This window comes from Schistocerca piceifrons, chromosome X (assembly GCF_021461385.2).
Source record: "Schistocerca piceifrons isolate TAMUIC-IGC-003096 chromosome X, iqSchPice1.1, whole genome shotgun sequence".
NCBI classification, from domain to species: Eukaryota; Metazoa; Arthropoda; class Insecta; order Orthoptera; family Acrididae; genus Schistocerca; species Schistocerca piceifrons.
The window spans coordinates 842,168,962-842,194,176 of NC_060149.1; the positions used below are offsets into that span (position 1 = coordinate 842,168,962).

A 25,215-nucleotide genomic window follows, 5' to 3' on the forward strand; every position below is an offset into this window, starting at 1 on the left:
CTCCTGGGATCTTTATAGAAATTTCTTTCAGTCTTAGATTATAATCACACTTTATAATGCTTTATGAGAAAAGATAACTTAAAGACAATTGAAAATCACAGTAAGACATGATCATTGTCCAGCACTTACCTTACTATCAGTACTTTAATGATTCTCGTTTCAGGCAGAAAAGGTGACTCTTTGAGGAAGTTTGGAAAGGGTCTTAGGGGGATACAGGTCACTCGGACCCTAGGTTGAGGTCAACCCTTATTCTCATAAAATCTTTTTTGTGTTGCTATCAAATCAGGCACAACAAGTTCTCATTGCCTCTGTGATCATAGGTAGTTGTATCTCTAAATATGTCCACAGAAAATTATAATCATGAGTCAGACACTTAAATAATTGAATATGTCTGCTTTCAGAATTTAATTTTGATCTACTGTTTCATGTCACTTTGTTTAAATGAAGATTATTAAAACTGTACATAGATTTTTTTAATTAAAGTAATTTATTTAATGTTAAAATGTAGACTGCACAGCAAAACAACATTCATCCACAGTTTCTTCTGCTCTATTTTATTTTATTTTTTCTTACAAGAAAGCACACAGTTATGTTTCACATTTGAATGTATTCATGTGGTATATTTTATGTACATGTGTGCATTACATTAAAGAATAAATACCATGTGAAAAATTCAAGGCATTGAATTAATGTACAGTACAACCAACAATATTACAAATATTGAAAGAAAATACATTACACACCTTCAGAAAGATACTTTCATATCAAAATAAAATTTAATAGAAAGTTGTGCAGTGTAAAATTTATTTCTTAGACCTGCAGTAGCATACTTTACATGATGAGCATATATGACTGCACTGAATGAGAGTAAAATGAACAAGGCATAGGAATCAGTTTTTATACAATCAGCTGGCAAAGATAGTTGTAATAAAAGAGGAAACCACTGGTTTTGTCTGCACTGATAAAACGGCAGAAATGCTATTACCACAGTTGCTTTGTTATTTTGATTTCTGCTTTCCATTTGCTACTTTTGACTTCATTGATGGAAATTTTTTGTTCAGTCATCTGCAAAATGTAATACATATGCTAAGTTTGATGACAATGTCCCAGGCTTATAGAAATTGAGGTTATAAAAAGATACACAAAATGTATTTGAGATGCTAACACTGAAACTTTACCCTACCATTTATTTTTTCCAGTTTTCATTAAATCTATAGATCTCTTTGTTTTGCCATCATTTAAGTCATGTTGCTGTATACAATTGTTAAATTTCATTTCTCATACTTTTTTAACTAATTTGAGCTTTCCAGTTATTGATTTACATGAGACTGAATTACTCTTCTATTTCTGTATGCCTCCGGAGCTATATGCGTTTGTAACATATCTTAAGAAATTTTTTCAAGTATTATTATAAATCAAACCTTAAAGTAGTGATTGTTTCACAGTGGTTAGTGGCAGAAGAAACTAATTTTGGGGCCAAATATACAACTGCTATTCTCTTCAGTATTCCTGATAATTTCTTCCAATACACAACTTCTCTCTCTCTCTCTCTCTCTCTCTCTCTCTCTCTCTCTCCCCCTCAAACACACACACACACACACACACACACACACACACACACACACACACACACACAAACAACAACAACAACAACAACAACACACTCTACTGAATGAACGATGTTCCGATGTTCATTAAGATTTCAATTTTTCATGTGTATTTTATAAACAATTCTTGGTGACGAGACTACAGTTTTCCTCAATAAGACCTGTCAAATGTAAATTGTGGGATCATTATGTCTGGGAATAAATAACATTGAGTTTCTTATGCTCCATGAATGCCACATAAATAAAGTTCATCACACTGGAAATAACTACAATATACTTCTATATAAAACAGGGCATGTAGCAAGTAGATTCAAGTTAACAGAAAATATCAACAAAGGAGACCGTAATTCTGATTCAGTGTAAATAATATGCCACATCTCAAGCCAACTGTTAAAAATAGAATAACATTTTACATGTTTATGCTTTTCAGCTGGTCTTTTCAAATTGACCATTACAATGGAACCCGTTGTGGGCTTACAAGAAATAAGTGCTGTAGGTGACTATGATACTGCTCAGTAATCCTTCATATTTTACAAATTTTAAATTTAAAACTTATACTATTACATACATAAAGAGTTAGTTTTTACTGTTCAGTTCAGGCGACCAGAACGTGCATCAGTAATTGCGCCCCAAAGCTCAATGATAAAATCATCAGAAAACCCAAATTCTTCAAGTTCTGAGTTGTCAACTGCTTCAGCAAAATCCATACTGTTGGCTTTTCCTTGAGCTTGTTCCCATATCAGAGTAGCTGAAAATTTAAAGTAATTTCAGTAGTTGTAATAACAAAGCAAAAATTATTTTATTAAATTCTATCAGATTATTTGTGTTTCACATGTATATTTCATATGGGGCTAAGTCAGCGAGGTCATGAAGTGTTTCAACTGCCTGCACATGCTTTGGCACATATAATAACACATGACATATCTCAATTTTACAAAGTAAACATTGTCATTTCTATATATAGAGACATATCATCAGAAGAGATGCTTTTAATTTCAGTGGTCTTTTATCAGTGGTGTTATATATGAAATCATTTATCCATATGATAAAACACTAAGTTAACATCATAAAGGAGACCTGTCAGGTATGTGGAATGAGTCAAGTTATACATCAATAGGCAAAAGCAGCACTGCAGGCTACTCCTATAAAGTAACTAACAACAATACTAATCTACTCTCGAGTGCTTACATGTATATTAGGAGAAAAATAACTGCTTTGGAAAAAAAATCCATTACTGCTCCTCTTGTACTGCTTAGTTGCTACTTCTATGTAATACTTCAAACAAATCATATACATGATTTTACACAGACCAAATCACCTGTTTGTATACTGCCAAAGTCAGGATCAATTTAATACAAGATACATTGTAACTTGCACCCCTGAGTGAAAATACTCAGATAAATTGTACAAGGAATTGCTAATGAGGTATTTACTTTGTTGCTGATTATCTGGGGATTTTCAGTTTACTACCAGATGTCTACCAACAATTTGTTATAGAGTTTTGCACTAAAGTATAAAGCTCTCTTCTGAACAGTAGCTAGGGTAGGCATAATGCATAACAATCACCCATTTCCAAAATCTGTTAAATCCACTTTTTTCCAGTATTAACTTTTTTGTATGCCAAAAGAGCAAGGTGCATGCTGCATAGTTTAGAACATAGTCCAAGTTCCAGTAGCTCCTATTTCTGTTATAAAAGTAACTCCAAAGTTTGGACTTCCAGTCTCTGTTATATCCATGATGGCACAGTTCCAGCAGACGTTAAATTTGGACAACAATACAGGACCTAAAACAGTTCTATTCAGTGCATATTTAATGCTCTGACAAAGACACATTTCCAAAACCCATTATTTCAGTGCACTTGTGAAATCGTATTTAGAATACATTTTAAACATTATGTTAATTTCTCTTGTGAGGTAAATGCAACTTTAGTTTGTTTAGTTTTCTGTATTTTACATTTTTTATACCTGTAAAGTTGGATTTTGGCACAAATACACATTATTGAGTAACAGCTGGTTGGAGGGATTGAAAAGGTAGTATACTCAAAAAGCACTATCTTGAACCTCAGTTATTATTATGGCCCTATTGTAAACTTTGGGACTATCTACAAACTTGGATTAGATGCACTTGTTGCTGACTGAAGACATCTCCTAAAGGTGCCATGAAACCTCCCTCTCCATGACACTTTTGGTTCAAGTCTTCAAATATGGTATTAATTAAAAAGAAAGGTCACAGCACTCTTACTATTCGAGGGGAATAAAGCTGCAAGTCTGAGATAGGTTGAGGTAAAAATATCTGCAAGAAGGGTAAATACTGGATGGAAGTAAAACCAGCAGAGATACGTAAATGTGTCATGGTAAAACCATAAAAATCAAACTTGCAACAGTCCATTTACAGAACCACTATGGACCCATTTAGGATGGGTATTAATGAACTTTTACTCCACAAGTACGTTTTCAAACACAGTCTGGAGCTGAACTGGCTGAAGATTATGATGTGAAAGAGCTACCTGATGAGGTTGAACAGCAGATCAGTATTTGATGTAAAAAGCAATGATATCATAATTATGTGCTACTTTAATATAGAGATGACAGCAATTGTTCAAAAAAATTAATTAATAGGTATGTACTATGTTATTCTTTCTAGTGGACACGAATAATTTTGTTACAGGAACAAACACTGTGAAATGTCTATGTTATTTTTCATTTGTACCCATCATTTTTAAACCAAAACATTTCCAGAAACTGTTGCATCCAGATTGCAGTGCCAAAAGTAGTTATGTTCAAAGCAAAATACCTGTTTTAAATAAAAATAATGTGGTGTGATTTATGGAAGTATAAATATAAATCCAAAATATGAAAGAAAATGTTAATAAATAAATAATAACAATAAAACCAAATACCAACGGAGTGACAGGTTTTTCCTCATTTCTACATCTAAATCTACATATATACTCTGCAAACCATTGTGAGGCGCATGGCAGAGGGTACATCCCATTGTACAGTTATTGGGGTCTCTTCCTGCTCCAGTCACATACGGAATGCATGAAGAATGATTGTTTGAATGCTTGCCTCTGTGTATGCAATAATTATTCTAATCTTATCCTCATGATCCCTGAGTGAGCACTATGTAGGGGGTTGTAGTATATCCCTAGAGTAATCATTTAAAGTTGGTATTTGAAACTTGTTAATAGACTTTCTCGGGATAATTTATGTCTATCTTCAAGAGTCTGCCATTTCAGTTCCTTCAGTATCTCTGTGAAACTCTCCCTTGGATTAAACAAACCTGTGACAATTTGTGCTGCCCTTCTCTGCATACATTCAACATCCCCTGTTAGTCCTATCTGGTACAGGTCCCACATACTTGAGCAATATTCTAGGACGGATCACATGAGTGATTTGTAAGCAATCTCTTTAGTAGACTGATCAACTTCCCCAGTGTTCTACCAATAAACCAAAGTCTACCATCTGCTTTACTCATGACTGAGCCTATGTCTTCATTCAATTTCATATCCCTACAAAGTGTTACACCCAGTTATTTGTATGAGTTGATGGATTCCAACAGTGACTCATTGATATTATAGTTAAAGGATACTCTGTTTTTTCATTTTGTGAAGTGCAAAATTTTACATCTCTGAACATTTAAGGCAAGTTGCCAATCTCAGAACCATGTCAAAATCTTAAGATCTGACTGACTATTTATGCAGCTTCTCTCAGATAGTACTTCATTACAGATAACTGCATCATCTGTGAAAAAACCTGATTTTACTATTAATATTTTACTACTAATATTGTTTGCAATGCCATAAATATACAACATGAACAGCAAGGGTCCCACCACACTTCCCTCGGGCACACCTGAAGTTATTTCTACATCCGACAATGACTCTCCATCCAAGACAACATGCTGTGTCCTCCCTACCAAAAAGTCCTCAATCCAGTCACAAATTTCATTTGATACCCCATATGATCATACTTTCAACAACAAGCGAAGGTGTGGTACTGAGTCAAATGCTTTTCGGAAATCAAGAAACACTGAATCCACCTGATTGCCTTGATCCAAAGGATTCAGTATGTCATGTGAGAAAAGTGCAAGTTGGATTTCACATAATTGATGTTTTTGAAAACCATACTGGTTGGCATTGAGGAGGTCATTCTGTTCAAGATACCTCATTATGTTTGAGCTCAGAAGATGTTCTAAGAATCTACAAAAAATCAATGTCAAGGATATGGGATGTTAGTTTTGTGGATCACTTCTACTACCCTTCTTGTAGATGGGTATGACCTGTGTCTTTATCCAAGAACTGGGCACGGTTTTTTGTTCGACAGATCTGCGATAGATTATAGTGAGAAGAGGGGCTAATTCAGCCACAAATTCAGTGTAGAATATGACAGGGATTACATTGTGGCCTGGAGCTTCGTTCAGTTTTAATGATTTCAGCTGTTTCTCAACACCACTGATACTCATACTATTTCATTCTATTTTTCAGTGACATGAGGATTCAATTGGGGCAATTGTCCTGGGTTTTCTACAGTAAAGAAACATTTGAAAACAGTGTTAAGCATTTCAGCTTTTGCTTTGTTACCCTGAATTTCAGTTCCTGTCACATTCACTAGGAACTGGACACTAACTTTGGTGTCACTAACAGCTTTTACATACGACCAGAATCTACTGGGTACATATTCTGAAAAAATTTGTTTCATGGAGATAACAGACTTTGGAAATGGTTAACTCATATTGAGATTATTTTTACTTCTGCTATGGTGCAGGTAAACTGCTCAATTCATCTTAAATTAATTCCTGTTATTAACCACAAATATCATTAGGGAGTATACATATTGGCCCATAAGAGTAAGAGTTCTTTGGTCCCTGAAGAAGCTTCTGCAAGATGTTCAGTTGTCAACTTTGTGCAGGCTTCTATGGAATAAATACTTTTGGGACCTTTGTTATGTTGCCTCAGAAGATTGTGCCACAGAACAGTAGTGAGTGGGAATATACAAAATATGGTGGCAATGTTAAGCGACAAAATTCTTCTTCAAGGAATTGATTCATTACCACTACTGAGAAACCCTGTATTTTTTAAAACTCTTTAAGAGCTTGTGTTACATTTGTATCATTTTGGTACCTCAGTATCACAGCTATTTTTCATATATTTTATGATAATGTGAAATGTTCCTTAAAAGTATGCTGCTCCTTGCATCATACAAACAGATAATTACATAGCTCTCTTCTTTCACATCGTCTCTAAAAAGTGTGATGGTAGTTTCAAAGATACTACATGAAAGGAGGGTTTATACTATCCTTAAAAAGACTTTCTGTTACAATTCCATTTTTCAGTGATTTCTTTTCTAGTGGGCCCATAGCATGCATGAGGTCAAAGAACGACATATTTTTGGTATGGGTTTCTGCTACACTATTAATATATTTACTCATAGTGATTACAAAGTTACACAACAAACTCATTTTGACATTTTTGTCATTGTCAAGCATACCTGTGCAGATGATATAATAGGTATAATATTGTTCCTTACATCTACGTAAATTCCTATGTTTACATATGACATGTTATGCTTATATCTTAGCTGGTGTGATTCAGTCCATGTTGCATCTTGGAGCATATCAGTTGTCTTTATATGTTATGATCACATTATTTCCATGTACTTTCATTTGTGTGATCTCAGTAAAATTATTTTTTACCGCTTTCTGACAATTCTGACTCCATCAATGTTGTTTGTTTACATCAGAATTTATTTTTTATGGAAAGCCACTGATTATGTGTAATTTTTAGAGATAGTATTTTATTATTTATGTTAAACCACAAAATACTATCTCTAAAAATTAAATGTAATCACTGACTTTCTGGGAAGTATAATTTCCATTGTAAACATATAGCATCAATGGAGCCAGAGCTGTCAAAAATAATTTTACTGAGATCACATACATAAAAACAGATAGAAATAACACAATTATAACATAACAGAAAGACAACTGATACTTACTCTCCAAGGTGCAATATGGACCATGTCATACCTGGTAAGATGTAAGCATACTGAGACAAATGTAAAGATAGAAAGTAACATAGCTGTAAGGAATAATATTATACCTATTATACCATCTGCACAGATATGCTTGATAATGACAAAAATGCCAAAATGAGTTTGTCATGTAGCTTTGTGATCAGTATGAGTAAATAAATAAATAGCGCAGCAGAAACCTTTATCAAAGATAAAACTCTATTTTTCTTACTGTTATTTTAATGAACTCTTCTGCAGAGCAATAATTCTGTTCTGGCATATAGTATCAGGCTTTTCCCACTCCATAACTTATGCCAAAAACATGGTTTGAGCGGCCCATAGAACAATAATATTATGTCCAAGTACTTGACTAAGAGTATTTTATATAGGCTTGTTTCTCCCAGAATTGTACCTGACAGCAAGCTGCTGAAAACTATGATTAATGGCAAGTTAATTTTCTGTGAGCCACCAAACAGCATTATTAATGAATACAAAAGCATTTTCCTACAAATTCAAATAGTTTTAATTTAATTTAATTTAATTCACAATGCATGTAAAATTATTTAACAAATTTCTCTCTAGAATAGTAAATAGATTAAAAACATTCTTACCAAGTTCAGCATCATTTATGCCCATAAATGAATCAAGTAGACTGTTGATTTTGTCAATAGCTACTTTAGCTACATCATCAAGCTGAAAAATGTAACAAAACATGTTAAGACGATTTTATCCATCATAGTAGAAGTTGATCACATTGTCTGTGGATTAAATTACTCATACAAATACAGCAACTAGCCTTTCATTTGAATTACTTGGTTTGAGGTGTGTGATGAAATTTTAAATGTTGCAGCTGTCTGTCTTTTATTCTGCAGTAAGTAGCAGCATGCATCAATAGGCTTTCTATGTACATAACTATGTATACCAAAGTGTACAAAAGAGCATGTAATATGCACACAAGAATCAAACCAGGAACTAATGATTACAGACTGAAACAAAGCTGCAACATTCAAAATGCAGTCAACAAACTGACAACAAAAATGTAGCTGTATTCAGAGAAGTACTAAGAGACTGAATAAAAGCCTGAAATCCATCTTATCATGAAACATGTTATTAGAATTAGCTGACTGTTTAATTTCTTAAATTGAACATGTTTAAAAATAAAACATGGATTCATAAAACTTATAAAGATATAGTCTGTCAAAATCTTTCTGGTAATTTTATATGTTAAATGTGTACATTTTAGAATGTACCTGCATGCCTTTGGAAACTGCACTTACCTGATCATCTACAGTATGTTTCTTAACTGTCGGTATACTCATTTAGAGTTAATGGTTACCATTTTCAACTCTTGAATTTTTATTTACTCACCTCTGGCTGAATCTGGGCTGGTCCATTCGCACTGAACCTTATTGTTTCTTTCCCAGAGCCAAATGCAGGTTTCTTGTTCTTCCGACGATCGGCATGTGGTCCGACATGAGCTGTAACAAAACAGGGAATTCCTTATTGAAACTAACATTTTTTGTTGTGACTCACCGACCTTTCAAAGTGCCGCTGCGCAGTTACACGCATCCTCTACATGCGGCGCTGTCTGCCAGCCATGCAGCAGCAGCGCCACCTAAGCGGCCAGCCAGCCAGTGGCCGCTAGACTTGGACTCAGTTATGATTTGACTGTTAAAGTGTACACATGTCTTACTCTGTCTACTTGATCTGTGACTTTCATGTATTGCATCACCCATGAAATATATTTGTTCAACTTGAAGTTATAACAATTGGTACGAGGTAGTGAATTTTTCTTTTTCATCGTTGACCCACATGTTTCCATGGCTACTTTAGATCAACTATTGTGAGGTCTCATAGAACAGCAAACGCTTCTCACAAATGCGATTCGTGATTTCATCGCGGTGTCCAATGCGGGGTGTCTCTCGTCGTCTCTCCCTCCTTTTCCTCCTTACAACGAGACGGCAGAAGACTGGTCTGATTACGAAAAACCTCTTCGACAGCACTTCCTGGCATTTCATGTTGTGGACAACCAAACATGTAAGTCTCTGTTCCTTTCATGGATTTCACCTCAAATGTATCGGTTGTTGTCACAATTGGCTCCTTTGAAAGATCATGCGTCTTTGTCCTTTGCTGACATGTGCTCACTTCTGTCCATCTATTTTCAAAAGCATACGCATGTGGTAGCCTCTTGTGTTGCCTTTTATCGTTGTCAAAAACAACCGAATCAATCCTATTGCACTTGCGCTGCTGAACTTCACGGCCTCAGTCAAAAGTGTCACTTTGTTACTGAAGTTCACAAAGAATCCTACGCTGATTCCATGGTACGGGTCAAGTTGAGAAATCCACAATTGTTTCCAGTTCTAAAGTTTCTGTGAGTCTGAATAGAACAAAAGTCTCCAAAAACAAAATAAATGGAAGTCATTTGCCAACAAAACAAGTTCCAAGTTCACAAGATAAATAATTAAGAACCACAATGCTTCAAATAGTCAGACTGCAGCACATGTTTAAGTTACTGGCATTCCTTACAGTGACCCACATAGTGTCTAATGGGTTGGTAGAGACCTGGCCAGTGATACCTGTGTCTGATTTATCTAGAGGCTTCACAAATCCCAGGTGATCAGACATTAGAGTGTCATGGAAATACTTCAGAATAGCTTGCTGTAAATGAGCTGGGATGATAAGCAACCATTGCCATCCCATTGGATCATAGCTCCTCTTATACAATGCTCTGTTCATTACCTGGAATTATACATTTGTTGATTCCTCCTTCTTCAAGGCGTCTATGATTTTCAGCACTGCTGGATCTTCCCTCTGTTCAGCAGCAATGTTATTTAATGTGGTGATCATTGAGATTTCCCCGTATGGAGTTGCTAGTCTCCCATCGGGCGCCTCCCCAGGTGGCGGATAGGGGAATGCCCACCAGATATGGAGGGTACCGGGGAAATAAAATACCCGGGGTGGACCAAAACTAGCAACTACTGCCTTGTAGTTTAGGTATTGGATTACCAAAGGCTAAAGGAAGAAAACCTTGAGCAAAAATTACCTGGTCCTCCAGGTTGGGGGTTAATGCGATGGGCCAACTCCCCATTCATTGGAAAAACCTCCAGGATGGATATAATAGGAGACGAAAAAGGCTAAGAAAACGGACTGTCTTAATTGGTGTATGGAATATACAAGGATTACAAAATAAAGTAGGAGAAGTGATTAAAGAAATGGAGGCTAGAAATCAAGATATTATTATACTCCCAGAAACTAAGAAAAAAGGACGAGGTATTGAACGAATAGGATCATATACACATTTCTATAGTGGTGTCCCAAAAAATCAAAGAGCAAAACGGGGGATATCGATATTGATGAAAAACAAATTCAAAAGAATGGTCACAAACTGGGAACCTATTGATGAAAATCTGAATAAAATTAATATTGATATTCATGGATACAAAATTACTATTATAGGAGTATATGGAATAAGCGAAGATGAACCAATTTGTAAAAAGGATGATTTCTATAATAATTTAAATGGAATCATAGAGGATATCAGGAAAACCAGGGAGATTATTATTGCAGGGGATTTTAACAGTAGAACTGGAAGTAAAATTGGAAATAAAATTATAGGACCATTTGGAGAAAATGTTATAAATGATAATGGTAATAGACTTATTGATATCTGTGAACAAAATTCATTGAAAATATTAAATGGCTTTTATCAACATAAAGAAATACATAAATACACATGGCATAAAGATACATTGAATCAAAAATCAATAATAGACTATATTATAATTAAACACCAAACGAGGATAAAAATACATGACATAAGAGTATATAGAGGGGTAACTCTTAGCGATCATTATTTGGTAAATTCCAAATTTTTATTCCCCTTCAGAGGAAAAAGCACTGAAGAAAATCGAAATTGTCCTATAGAAAATATACAAACAGAAATCAAAATTCCTAAATATAATTTGAATAGTTTTGAGAATGAAAGCACAATATTTTTATATCAAAAGAGATTAGATGAAAAACTGGTAGAAACAGAGTTTGATAATACAGAAGATCAATATCATTATATTGTAAATAAACTACATGAAGCCGCCAAGGAAGCTTTAGGAGAAACAGAAGAAACACGTACAAACCATCCATTATACTACTGGAATGAAGAAATTAAAAAGGAAGTGAAATTAAAGAAAGAAAAATATTTAAAATGGTTAAATACCAGAAATCTTCAAGATAAAATAGAGCTTAATGCACAACAAGCGAAAATCCGGAAAAAGGTTGCAGAAGCAAAAAACAAAGTTTGGGAACAGTCATGTCAAAAAACTGAATCCTATATTGGTGGTAAAAGAAACACAGAAGCATGGAAAACTGTAAAAAATTTAAGAAGGAATTCCAAAGAAACAACACATATTAAATATATTACTCATGACTCTTGGGAAAAATATTTTAAAAGTTTATTAACAGAAAACAGGAAAGAATACTTGGGAAACCCTGAATATAATGAAATGATAGATCTACAAGCAGAGAATTACATCCGTTTGGAAATAGAGACAGTAAAAACTGCAATAAAATCTTTAAAGAATGGAAGGGCTACAGGCATTGGAGGTATTCCTGCAGAATTATTAAAATTAGGAACAAAGAAATTAATGGAATTGTTAAGAAACCTTTTTGAAAGATGTTTAAATGGGGAAGATGTCCCAAATGATTTGAAAGTAGGATATATTTCAGTGATACATAAAGAAGGAGCGAAAGATGAGTGTAAAAATTATAGGGGAATAACAGTGACCAATACCTTCAGTAGATTATATGGAAGAATTATTAAATATTTGTTAGAACAAGAATACAAAGAAAAGGAGGCTGAAGAACAAGCAGGTTTTAGAGCTGGAAGATCAACAATTGATCATATCTTTTGCCTACAACAAATTATTGAAAAAAAAAATGGTTCGGGCACAACCTATACATTTAGTATTCATAGATATAGAAAAAGCCTATGATAGTGTGCTTTTATCCAGTTTATGGAAAGCTTTAATATCAATAGGAATAAATCCAAGAATAATTAAAGCAATTCAAAATTTATATAAAAATTCTATTTCAAAAATAAAAATTGGTAAATATCTATCACATGGATTCCAAGTCACAAAAGGATTACGTCAAGGATGTAGCATCTCACCTACATTGTATAAAATATATACAGAAGTAACTTTACAGAATTGGAAGAAAAAATGTCACGCTATGGGAATACCAATAAATGATAGAACAATATACTCGTTACAATTTGCAGATGACCAACTGATTATAGCCCAAGACTATGAGGACATAGAGTATATGACCAGAAAATTGATTCAAGAATATAAAAAATCAGGTCTAAATGTAAACATGAATAAAACAAAGTACATGGTAATTGGTGGAGTGAATGGAGACTTAATATTAGAAGAAGGGATGGGAACAATAACAGCTACTGAGGAATATAAATATTTAGGTGTGAAAATTACAAATGATGGGAAACAGGACAAAGAAATTAGATCAAGAATAAATTCTGGAAAGACGACAATCTCTTTATTGAATAGAATTCTCTGGGACAAACACATAACAACTGATAACAAAATAAGGATTTTTAAAACAATAGTTAGGAGCATTATTACATATGGTTCAGAAGTGTGGACAACAAAATGGCAACTGAAATCAAAATTATTAGCCACAGAAATGGATTTCTGGAGACGTTCAGCAAGAATATCAAGATGAGAAAGAATAAGAAATGAAGTAATCAGAGACAAGATGAAATGTAAAAATTCAATTATTGATTTCATCGAGCACAAACAACTTAAATGGTATGGACACATCAGACGAATGGAACAGGAAAGGCTACCAAAATGCATAATCGACTGGGTACCAATTGGAAGAAGAAAAAGGGGACGACCACCTGATACATGGATACAGGGAGTTCAGTCAGCAATGAGGAAGAACAACATTCCTGAAGATTTATGGACAAATAGAGAAGAGTGGAGAACAATAATTAGTGACTTACTGTAATCTAGAATAGGTGCTGGAAAAATGTACTCACATTGTAAATCCAGAATAATAATAATCATTGAGATTTCATACACACTGCTGTGTTCCACCAAAGGATTCCTTGAAAGGCAGTCAGCAACCATTTTTTTGCATCCACTTTTTTACATCACTGTGATGTCCTGCTCCTGAAGCCTCAGTGCCTGTTTCGATAGTTGACCTGATTGTTCTTTCAGGCCACTCAGCCAGCAGAGAGTACAGTGGTCAGTCACAAAGGTGAATGGCTTGCCAAATAAACATGGCTGGAACTTGTTGGTGACCCAAAAAGCTTTGCAAGACACTCCTTCTTGCTTGTAGAGTAGTTCATCTTAAGACTCGAAGAATACTCTGGAGCATAAGCTATCATCTTTACAGCACATCCTGAATTTGCACTAGAACTGCTCTTACCCCATAACTGCTAGCATTAATGTGGAGTTCTGCCTCAGCATTCTTGTCATACAATGCTAGGGCTGGAGAAGATATTAGTGCCTCTTTAAGGATAAGGAAAGATTTTTTTGCACCTCATTCCATGAAAATTTGGCAGTAGTTATTGCAAGGGATGTGGCTTGGTATTGAAGTCCTCTATGAATTGCTGGTAGTAAGAGTACATTCTGAGAGAAATTCTCATGCCATAAATGTGTTTAGGTGTCAGAAAATCTGTAGCTTCTCTTATTTTCTCTGGATCGAGACAGACTCCATCACTGTTCACTAGATGCCCCAAATATTTTATTTGCTGGGCGGTGAGGAGGGATGTTTTCAGATACATGCAGAGGTCTGTAATCTGAACACATTCCAACATGGTTGTCAGGTGGTTTACATTTTTTTCATATGTACTTGAAAAAAAAAGAAAAAAAAAAAGAAAAGCAACAGTGTCATCCAGGTAACAAAGATGCATCATCCATTCAAGGTATCAAAGCAGATTGTCCGTCGTAAGTTCGAAGGTGGCTGGAGAATTACAGTGTCCTAATGGCAAAAATCACAGAGGCCTTCAGGTGTTATGAAGGCAGTTTTTTCAAAGTCATTACCATCAACCTTGATTTTCTAGTACCCTGTCTGCTTGTCCATAGTTGAGAAACATTTTGCTCCTTTCAAGCAGTCTACAGTGGCAACAATGCATGTCAATGGATAGATATCTTCTTTGTGGGTTGTTTCTGTCACAGAGAGTCGGAACATAAATGCCACATGCTGTCCCATGATTAAAAACAGTAACTATGGCAGCAGACTATATGGAATATTGTGAAACAAGAGACAGGACAACCAGCCACAAAATAGTATAACATCACTATTGAACAAAATGGAAGGGCTGTAAATGATGAATCAAAGGCAGTAAATATATTCAATAGTCGTATCTTATATATACTAGAAAATATAGGGACAAACAGATCAAGAGAAAAATCAGAGCACTATGTTGAAAAACGAACACTAATAAAATTCAGTCATATGAATATATCACGAACTTCTCTCTGTGAAATTAACAAAATTATATATTCTCTCAAAAATAAATGCCCATGTGGTTTTCATGGAGTTTCCAATAGAGTACTAAATATTCGTTCCCCATACATATAGCCCGGTCTTATCTGAGATATGTAATGAATCACCACCTCATCGCATTTTTCCAGAGAGCCTGAAATAAGCCATCGTAAAATCCCTCTTTAGGAAGTGTGATAGGAAATATGTCAGTAACTACTGACTTGCTTCATGCTGGCACCATTTTCCAAACTTTTTGAGAATATGATGTATCCTAGGATAGTATCTCACCTGAGCAACAATAATTCCTCAGCAAATCATAGCTTGGATTTCAGAAGAGTTGCTTTACTGAGAATACCATTTACATTTTCACTCACCAGAGTTTACAAGCATTAAATAACAAATTAGTGCTGGTTGGTATTTTCTACGTCCTGTCTAAGGCATTTGACTGTGAACTACAATATTCTACCAGAGAAACTGATGTGTTATGGGACTAATGGTACAGCCACCCAATGGATAATGTCATATCTAACCAAAAGAATGCAGAAAGTTTTACTTAGTAATTCAACCTGTGTAGTCCAGGGACATTATTCTGATAGGTGGCAAATCACGTATGAGGTTCCTCACGGCTGAATCGTAGATCAACTATGGTTCCTCATATGTAAATGATATTCTGTCTAATATACAACAAGCAGTATTAATTCTTTTTGCATATGACACTAATATCATAGCCAATCCATGCATACATACAGCAACAAAAGAAAAGTACGATTGAGGGATTTTATGTGAATGATCTCACCTTCAATTTTAAAAAGACTCAACATACTCAATTATGCATGCCAAGAGGTACTACACCAATAATAAGTGCAACACATGGTGAGGAAATAATAAATAGGGCAAAAACTCCAAAATTCTTAGGTTCCCATATTGATGAGAATTTAAACTGGAAAAAGCACATTTCAAACTCCTAAAACAACTAAGTTCAGCCACATTTGCTCTTAGAATAATTGCAGATATTGGGGAGAGGCAAATCAGCAAGTTGACATATTTTGCATATTTTCATTCAATAATATCATATGGAATCATGTCCTGGGATGACTCATCTTTAACACTTTGAGTGCCATGCCAATAACATTACATTGCCTTTGATCTTATAAAGGATGCCATACCCATAATATTCTTGGTACAACATCTTACTGAGCACTGCCATACTACAGTCTTATTAAAATTACTTTATAGTTGACACTTTATGCCTTGGCGCCGGTTTCCTCCAAGAGCGCTTTACTTCATGACCAAACTGTTCATGGTAACCAAACTGCCACAACAATTGGTCAGTTCACTTCCAATTATTTTCTTTCATGGTGTATTTTCATGTTGAATCATGTGTCTGGCACTTTTATTTCATATTTCATCACACACAAAACAATGGTGACAAAATACACATTTACCAAACATTACTGGATACTTCCACACAATATGTGATTTAGTGTCACATATAGTTATCATAATCACAGAGATTGATTTACATTAGAGAAACTTTGAACCACATTGCATGAGGCTGAGTTTTTGAAGGCTGCAATTCATTGCTACAACTGGGTAACCACAGTTATAACTAATTTACCCACTGTTGTGTAATAATGCAATGGCTAGCATACAAGCCTGATGTACTGAAGGTTGTAGGTTTGAATCTCATCTAATATAGCATTTTTTAAATTTCTGTATCTAATGAAAAGCGTTTGATTATTATTTTTATTCAAATAATTGGTTTGAATGCAAGGGTTTTTTTTTTTTAATCCTTTGCCGCATCATTTTCATCATCATACTGACTTTATTTGCTCTTATTTTGCTGGCTATAATTCCTATTTGTTTGGAATCTGTGTTGCCTATAATCTGCAACCAGTTGCCAAAGAGGATGGCTCATCAGTTGCTAGCATGGCAGCTCATGTAGCCAAGTTTCATGTAACCAACAACAGCAAGAAATTAAAATTTCATTTTAGCACTGAAACTGAATTTTTTCTGTCTTGAGTTGCTTGTAGAGGTTAGCTTTAATCATCATGAACAAAGTGACCATGATTTTAGTTCTGCTGCAGACTGGTCACCTCTATTTTCTTGGCTACTTTGCACATCGTGAGGTGGAGGTTAGCTTAGGACACGAGTTTAAATTCAGGGCTACAAAATGCATTATCTGCCACAGTTTACTCATTGGTCACTTGAAATCATCTGTTGACAGAACATTTTGCATTTCTGACATTCCTCATGGCAGCCACTTCAAACATTGCTCCGTGTTACACATTAATGGCATTTGTGAAGTGACCCTCTGTGTTTGTGTCATGTTTGTATGTCACCTATAACTTAGCTGTAGTTGGCAGACAATGTGGCAATACTGTAGCAGCAAGTGACAGATGTCAACTATCAACTAATTTTAATCGGACTATAGTAATATTGCGGGTCTCCCGCATTGTCCCCTACGCTCTGTTACGGAGTATGGGACTTCATATAAAGGGTGTGGCAGTCCTCATTAAGATGCTGTGCCCAAAATGTTATAGGCATGGCATTCTTTCTGTCATTCAAAGGAATACAATATTCTAGGCAAGGCATCAAAGTGTTAAGAAAGAAAGACTTAGTTGTTCAAAAATGTGCTGTAAGAATAATATGTGGTGTTCATCCATGATCATCCTGTGGACATCTGTTTAAGGATTTGGGCATGCTGACTACTGTAACACAGTACATCTATTCCCTCCTGCAGTTCATCGTAATTGATCCACTTTAGGTCAAAAGGAACAATGATGTACATAATTACAATAACAGAGGGAACAATAACATACATGACTCCACATTAAGGTTGTATTTAATGCAAAAAGGGGTGCACAATGCTGCAACTAAAATTTTTGTAAGCTTTCCCAGTGATTTAAAATGTCTGACAGATGGTAAAGTAAAATTTGTAGTCTGAAAATATTTCTCCTTGGCAACTTCTTCTATTCCATAGATGAACTGTTATGTGCTGTGTAAAAAGTGGTGGATAGAAATTACTAACTCACATCTGTAAGTTTAATAATTAAGGAAAATAAAAAAGATCACCTTATAAATGTCCAGTATGTAGCCACATTTACAAACTGATTTGCAAAGCAAATGTAAAATGACTCCTTCCACATCATAATGATTTATCATGCAAATAATATATTGAACATGAAACTAACTAACTAACTACACTGATTAGCCAACACATTATGACCACCTGCTTAATAGCTTGTTTGTCTGTCTTTGGAATGAAATACCTCACTGATTCTGTGTATCACAGAACTGACAGTTTGTTAATAGGTCCGTGGAAGTATGTGGCATTAGATGTCTATGCACAGGTCATGTAACTCACGTAAATACTGGGTCACTGATTTGCATATGTGGGAATGACGCCTGATAATGACCCAGATGGTTTCCACAGATTTTACATCAGGCAAACTTGGTCACTGAGACATCAACTTGAGTTCACTAGAATGCTCCTCAAGCCACTGTAGTATGGTTCTGGCTCCAAGATGCTGACAGTTATACTGCTGAAAGATGACATCACTGTCGGGGAAGACATGAAGCACGAAGGGATGCAGATGGTTCACAACTATCAGCGTGTCTTTGATTACTACCACAGGTCCCACACAAGTGCAGGAGAATGTCTCCTGTAGCATAATACTGCTCTCACCAGCCTGCATCCATGACACACTGCATGTTTTGAGCCAATATTCACCTCGATGATGGCATTTGTGCAGATGACCAGTGACCTAATGTACCAAAAATATGATTCACCTGAAGAGCCAACATGTTTCCATAGATCAACAGTCAGATCCCGATGGTCCTGCATCCACTGCAATCATAACTGATAATGTCGGGTCAACATGTGAACACATAAGGGTGGTCTGCTGCAGAGCTCCATGTTCCACAATGCACGATGAATGGTGTGCTCTGAACCACTTCTGTGTGCACCAGCATTGTACTGTTTCAGCAGAGATACCACAGATCACCATCTATACCACTTTGCAGAGCAGAAAAGACTCTGAATCCCACATTCTGTAAAAAGTTGTGGACGTCCAACCATTTAGCTCTAGCGGTAGTTTCATTGTCCTACCTCTTTCCATAGATGCTCATGACAGTAGCATATGAACACTCAACCAGCTTTGTTGTTTTTCAGATACTTGTTCACAGGTTCTGTGAAGTAATAATCTGCCCTTTGTCAAAGTTGCTTATCTTAATGGATTTACCCATTTGCAGTCCATATTTTCACTAATGTGATCCCCCATTCTTGTCTGCTCCATTTACATAAGTTTGTCACCACATCACATGCCTGCAACACCACCAGGCAGCATCAAATGTAATGGTGGGCAGTGATCATAATGTTTCGGCTTATGAGTGTAACTTCATAAGGACCACAGGAGAGGGCTCCCTGAAGAGGCAATATTATCATTTTGCAGCACCTTCTCCACTTCCTCCTGGAATATCTGTCATTCAGCTGGCAACACTCCATATGAGTGCTGACTAATTGGTGGGTGATTCCCAGTGTTGATATGGTGGTCTAGCAGGGGCTGTATGGTCTATCTTTTCACCACTCCTGCTCAGAAAGCATCCAAAAACTGATGTAGAATGGCTATCATTTGCTAATGTTGTTGCTCACTCAGGCCAGATTACAATGGCAATTTAGGAGGAGCTTCTCATGCCCCCTCCCCATCCTCTGAGTTATATTTAATAGTAGCAGAGCATGATTCTTCATTGGTGATACCAAGCTGCCCTTCCTGGACTGGTTCAGTTGCCCTATGCACATACATTTAAGGGATGAGTTGTGGGTGCTCATGACAATTAGTGATACAAACTTCTCCTTGATCAGCCACAATGCTTATGATCATCACTGGCGTATAAATTTATTTTGTGTGGTTGAACAGCTTTTTGCAATCAACAGAAGTTTTACAGTTTAGTTAAGCATCTTGATTGGTGACTGAAACTTGTCTCAGTAATTACAGCAGGATAACAGCATCTTCAATGGCAAACAACCACCCTGAGCAATCTTTGTTATCTGTGCTTGTAGGAATAGTTTCATTGATCTGTAGCTCTTGTCTCCCACAATCTATTATTGCTTGTGGTGCTTGAAAGACGGCCCATCTGATAACATCATGAGTACATTATGTTAAAGTGACAAATTGGAAAGGCTGTGTTCTGTCATTGATAGTTATTCTTGCAATACATGTTCCTGTTGGCTGGATGTATTTCCAATTTGCAACTTTCAGCACAATTACTTTTGTATCATGGAACATAGCCTTTTTTTAGCCGATGACAATAAGCATTCAACATTACAGAAAATGATACGCCTGAGATGGATAGGGCCTCAACAGATTGGTCACCAATCATGACACCGGCCAGATTCTCTGACATCCTGGTAACTGTGTGGTGGCCTCACTTTCATAGATGATCATCTCTGAAGTCCGTGGCGAAGCAAGAGGCGATGGGGAATGGCTACAACATGTTGGGGAGTGATCTCTCCCAGCGAACAGTGATGAGCTTCATTTTGCAGGTCAAAAAATTGTCTGCAGTGAACAGAACTGTTGTGATGGTTGATGTATGGGGGCACAGTAGTCTTGGAAAGTATGACTTCTTTCACTGCAGTAGCCTAATGTGTCCAGGGTGTCCATGGTGGAAACACATCAACATGTTGTCCTCTATCCTCCAAATGCTTGCATGATACTTGGCATAGGAGTTGGCTGTACCTGCGTTGGTCAGGTGCTGGGTTGTCATTTTATGGCTGCAGTGTAAGTCTGTGTTGGCCATGCACAATATTCCTTGTGCATTCAGCTGGTGGCAGAGACTGGTGCTGAAGATCAGAGTATCTCCCCTTCGACATTCTCTATTACATCCTGACATATCAAGTTGACTTTCAAAGCTGCTATCTCTTTTTTACTTGGTCTGACAGTTCTGGTAGCTACAAAATGCTCCATCTCCTCTCTCACTGAGAGATTCTCAGAACTTACAATGGTTTTTGGGTTGGGTTGGGTTGTTTGGGGAAGAGACCAAACAGCTAGGTCATCGGTCTCATCGGATTAGGGAAGGAAGTTGGCCATGCCCTTTCAGAGGAACCATCCCAGCATTTGCCTGAAGCGATTTACGGAAATCACGGAAAACCTAAATCAGGATGGCCGGACGCGGGATTGAAGTGTCGTCCTCCCGAATGCGAGTCCAGTGGTTATTGGAAATCATAGTTGCTTGAGAGCAACATTGCAGTTTTAAAAGGTCTAAAGAGAAAGAAGTGTAATTAGAAATAGATAATTAGTTTAGATAGGACACAGATGGGGAAAGGACTGCCACAGTCTTTCTGAAAGAACCATCACAGTATTCATCTGAGGGAATTCTGAGAAACCATTGGAGGTTTAAATCAGAATGACTTGTTGGAAATTTGAACACAGCCCTCTTAAGTGCAAAGCAGGAGTAGAGAGATGCTAATATTTTCTGTGTTGTTCCAATTTTAGTATATGAACCATTGTATTGCATGATGTTCAGTACTGTAATGAAGACGTAAATTAGGTGGCACTATTTCTACATGGTATGAACTAGTTACTGGTAAATACAGTGGTAGCAGCAAATGCAATGTTAATTAAATAAAATGAGTAGTGATCTTGGACTCATAGACAATAATAGATATGTACACACCCAATGCAGAATTACTACTATGGGACAATGATTCAAAGGATGAGGTTGGTGCAGCACTGGAGGATATTATGCCAACAATTCAAATGGTTATAATAAATCTTTAGTAATGTTTCAAAAGGCACAGCACAAACTTACTGGTGGTTGAAACAATTTCAGAGGCATTAAAACATGTGTTACAGATGAATTTTCAATGTAGGACTGGCACTTAAGTCAACTCTTTCCAGTGTCATAATATATTTCTGCATAGATGATTGGAAAATGTGGCTGTTAGTGATTACAAATTGATATTTATGAATGTAGTATCTACATGATAATATTCTTGGGTACATTCATATTTTCTTTTAATGTTAGACTGAACAGGGAACTCAATGTCATGATAAATTTCTCCATCATCAGTGTCAGGAGTTGAATCTCATACATGACGCTACAGTGGTAGTTTACATGTAACACGCAGCTAAATAATGTCATGGTGACACCATGCAAAAGGTCAAGAATTTTACTCACGCTATGAGAGATTATGTATGTTTGTAGGTTTTCTCAGACAGAATCAGATTCCATAAAATTCTTCTGGGTTGTAGACTGAGGTATACTGCTGTGAGCTCTAATGCATTTGGTGTGGAGTAGTGGGTTCGTGTCGCTGGCTGGCGTGCTGCTGGTCACCACTTCAAATCCACCCACCCACAGTTATTTGTTGTTTAGTATTTACAAGTTCTGGAAGGTGCTTGAAATATCATATGTTCATAATGTATGTATAATCTGGTATTCTGATGTATATATAAGTACTAGCACTTTCCATGCAAGAGGTCAGTTCTGTTCTAGCTGTATGCTGCTGGTGTTCATAATAAATGTGCTTCAGTGATACAAACTGTATTTCATTGATGATTCTCTTTTCAGATGTGGAATATGGACTTGATTGTGGTTATGATGTGACATTGTTAGCATCTACACCACCGTGGCTTCAATTAGGCAACATGAAAGGTGTTGCCTACACAGGCAGGAACTGGAATACAAGCAATCCATCATTCCCATGGTCTGTGTATTCAGGAGATCAGTGGATTCTGAACCAGCATTAAATCAGGTACAGATAAGGTGTTCATCAGTGTTCTCCAGATAGGTTGGTCAGGACCTAATGTATTGGCTGAATGGATTTGACTGAGTCGTCAAATACAACAGGTGGGAGGACATGATGTTCTTGGTAAATGTATACTTTTACTTAGATGCCATCACCCAGCAATGGTTCAAGAACAATGAAGAGGAACTCAATAGCTGGAAAAAATTCCAGGATGAACTGAAGAAAATATTTGGTCACAATGCACAGCAAGTCTGCTTCGTAGAAGATCAATTGAAGAACAGAGCCCAGCTTAATAATGAGACAACACTGTCTTACATGCAGAATATTTGAGCCCTTTGCAACAATGTTAATCTAAATATGGCAGAAGGCGACAAAATCTCACACATCTGATTCAGAGAGTCACAGAAAACATGTACCAATCTTTTCATGTAAAGGGTGTCACAACAACAGAATATATCATATGGCGACAGTGGGTCAAGGAAACATAACAGAAAAGAATCAGTGGAGGGAAAAGATATGACTGACTGGCAAATGTGACCAAATCACAGTTGTGGAAGACCAGTATGACCTCATCTCCCTCATATGCCATGTTGTAAGAGAAGAATACAGCATCTTATGGCAGCCATAACAGTTAGATCTAGTACACAAGAAACAGTGGCCACAGACATTAACCCCATACATCAGGAGGTAACAGAGACTGTTGACGATCAATCTTTGGCACCAGTCCGTACCACCAGGTGACCCTGCTGTGAAGAATGGACTCACACAACTCAGACCCATGCCACCATTGCCAAATGACAACCCAGCATCCATCTAATGCAGATATGACCAGCTCCTTTGGCAAGTATAATATCCCACAGGAGAACAGACGTTTGGAGAACAGAGGACAACACGCCATCCTGTTTTCACTGTGACGCCCTGCAGAGAAAGGAGGCAAGTGTTCAAATACTATTATGTCACAGGATGTCAACTGTCGCAGCAGTCATATTCATGCCTGTCAACTGGAGGTGATTATAGTTGACCTGTGGACCGAGGCTCTTTGGCATACCCTGGATGAGGTCACTCCCCAACACACCATAGATGTTCCCTGTCACTGTACAGAGGTACCAGTCACCTGCCTACACACCAAATTCAGGAAAACTAAGTGAGGCAGCCATCTATGGAGGTGTGACTGCCACAGATGCAGATCCTCCATGGAGATACTTACCAAGATGAGAGGAAATCTCATTGACACAATCATCAGTGGTCAACTTGTCTAGGTGCTATTCATCTCAGGGACTTGGTTCTCTGTAATGTCAAATGGTTATCTTTGCCAACTGAAGAAGACTATGTTCCATGATATGAAAGCAGTCATGTTGAAGGCTGCAAATGAAAATACATCCAGGCAACAGGAACATGTAATGGAAGAACAACCACCAATGACGGAACACAGCCCTTAGAATTTGTCATTTTAACAGAATGGATTCATGATATTACTCTTGTATGAGATTTCTTGTGAACATTACAAGCTATTATAAACTACAGAGGATCAGAGCTACAGATTAATATGGAGCTATTTCAACAAACACACATAACAAATATTATTCATGGCGGTTATTTCCCCTTGAAGACACAGTTATCCCCCCATCATCAACAAGATGATTTCCAGTCATCATTTGAGATTCCCAATTAAACCATGAAGATTTTGTAGATTGCAAAAAGCTACTAATGTTCACAAAATAAATCTACATGACTGTGAGTATCATCAGTATTCTAGGTGATCAAGAAGAACTTTGGATCACTAATAATCATGAGCACCCATAACTCATCCCTAAAGGTATGCACATAGGAACAAGTCCAGGAAGGACAGCTCAGTGTCATTAATCTGGAATTGTGCTCTGCTACCACTACAGACAACACCAGGAGAGAAAGCTACTATTGAACTGTCAATTGGATATGGCCTGACCAAGGATCAACATCAGCAAGTACTAGCCATTCTGCATCAGTTTTCAGATGCTTTCAAATCCAGAGTGGAGAAAACACAGACCAAGAAGCCCATGATAAAATGCTTTACCAAACCTGAAGATAACCCACCAATTAGGCACTGCTCATATAGAGTGTCAACAGCTTAACAACACATAATCTCTGCATCAATTTTCAGATGCTTTCAAATCCAGGGTGGAGAAAACACAGACCAAGCAGCCCATGATAAAATGCTGTATCAAACCTGAGGATAACCCACCAATTAGGCACTGCTAATATAAGTATCACCAGCTGAACAGTGCATAATCTGGGAGGAAGTGGAGAAGATGCTGCAAGATGACATCATTGCACCCAGAGAAAGTCCTTGGTCCTCTTCTGT

At 36.7% G+C, this 25,215-nt stretch overlaps 1 protein-coding gene across 3 annotated transcripts in view; it reads right to left on the bottom strand.

The window, feature by feature from the left end:
• Positions 1 to 568: 568 nt before the first annotated feature.
• Positions 569 to 25,215, bottom strand: part of LOC124721683 (PDZ domain-containing protein GIPC3) — a 261,759-nt gene continuing 237,112 nt past the window's right edge. The window contains exons 5-8 of one of the 3 annotated variants that reach the window (XM_047246758.1): positions 8,987 to 9,096; positions 8,230 to 8,311; positions 2,195 to 2,355; positions 569 to 1,065 (exon numbers count right to left, since the gene is read on the bottom strand). In XM_047246758.1, coding sequence (XP_047102714.1) covers positions 2,198 to 2,355; positions 8,230 to 8,311; positions 8,987 to 9,096 — 350 coding nt within the window. In that variant the 3' untranslated portion in view covers positions 569 to 1,065; positions 2,195 to 2,197. Of the gene's footprint in view, positions 1,066 to 2,175; positions 2,356 to 8,229; positions 8,312 to 8,986; positions 9,097 to 25,215 lie in introns of all 3 variants that reach the window. The other 2 variants (XM_047246757.1, XM_047246759.1) reach the window with 2 other exon arrangements.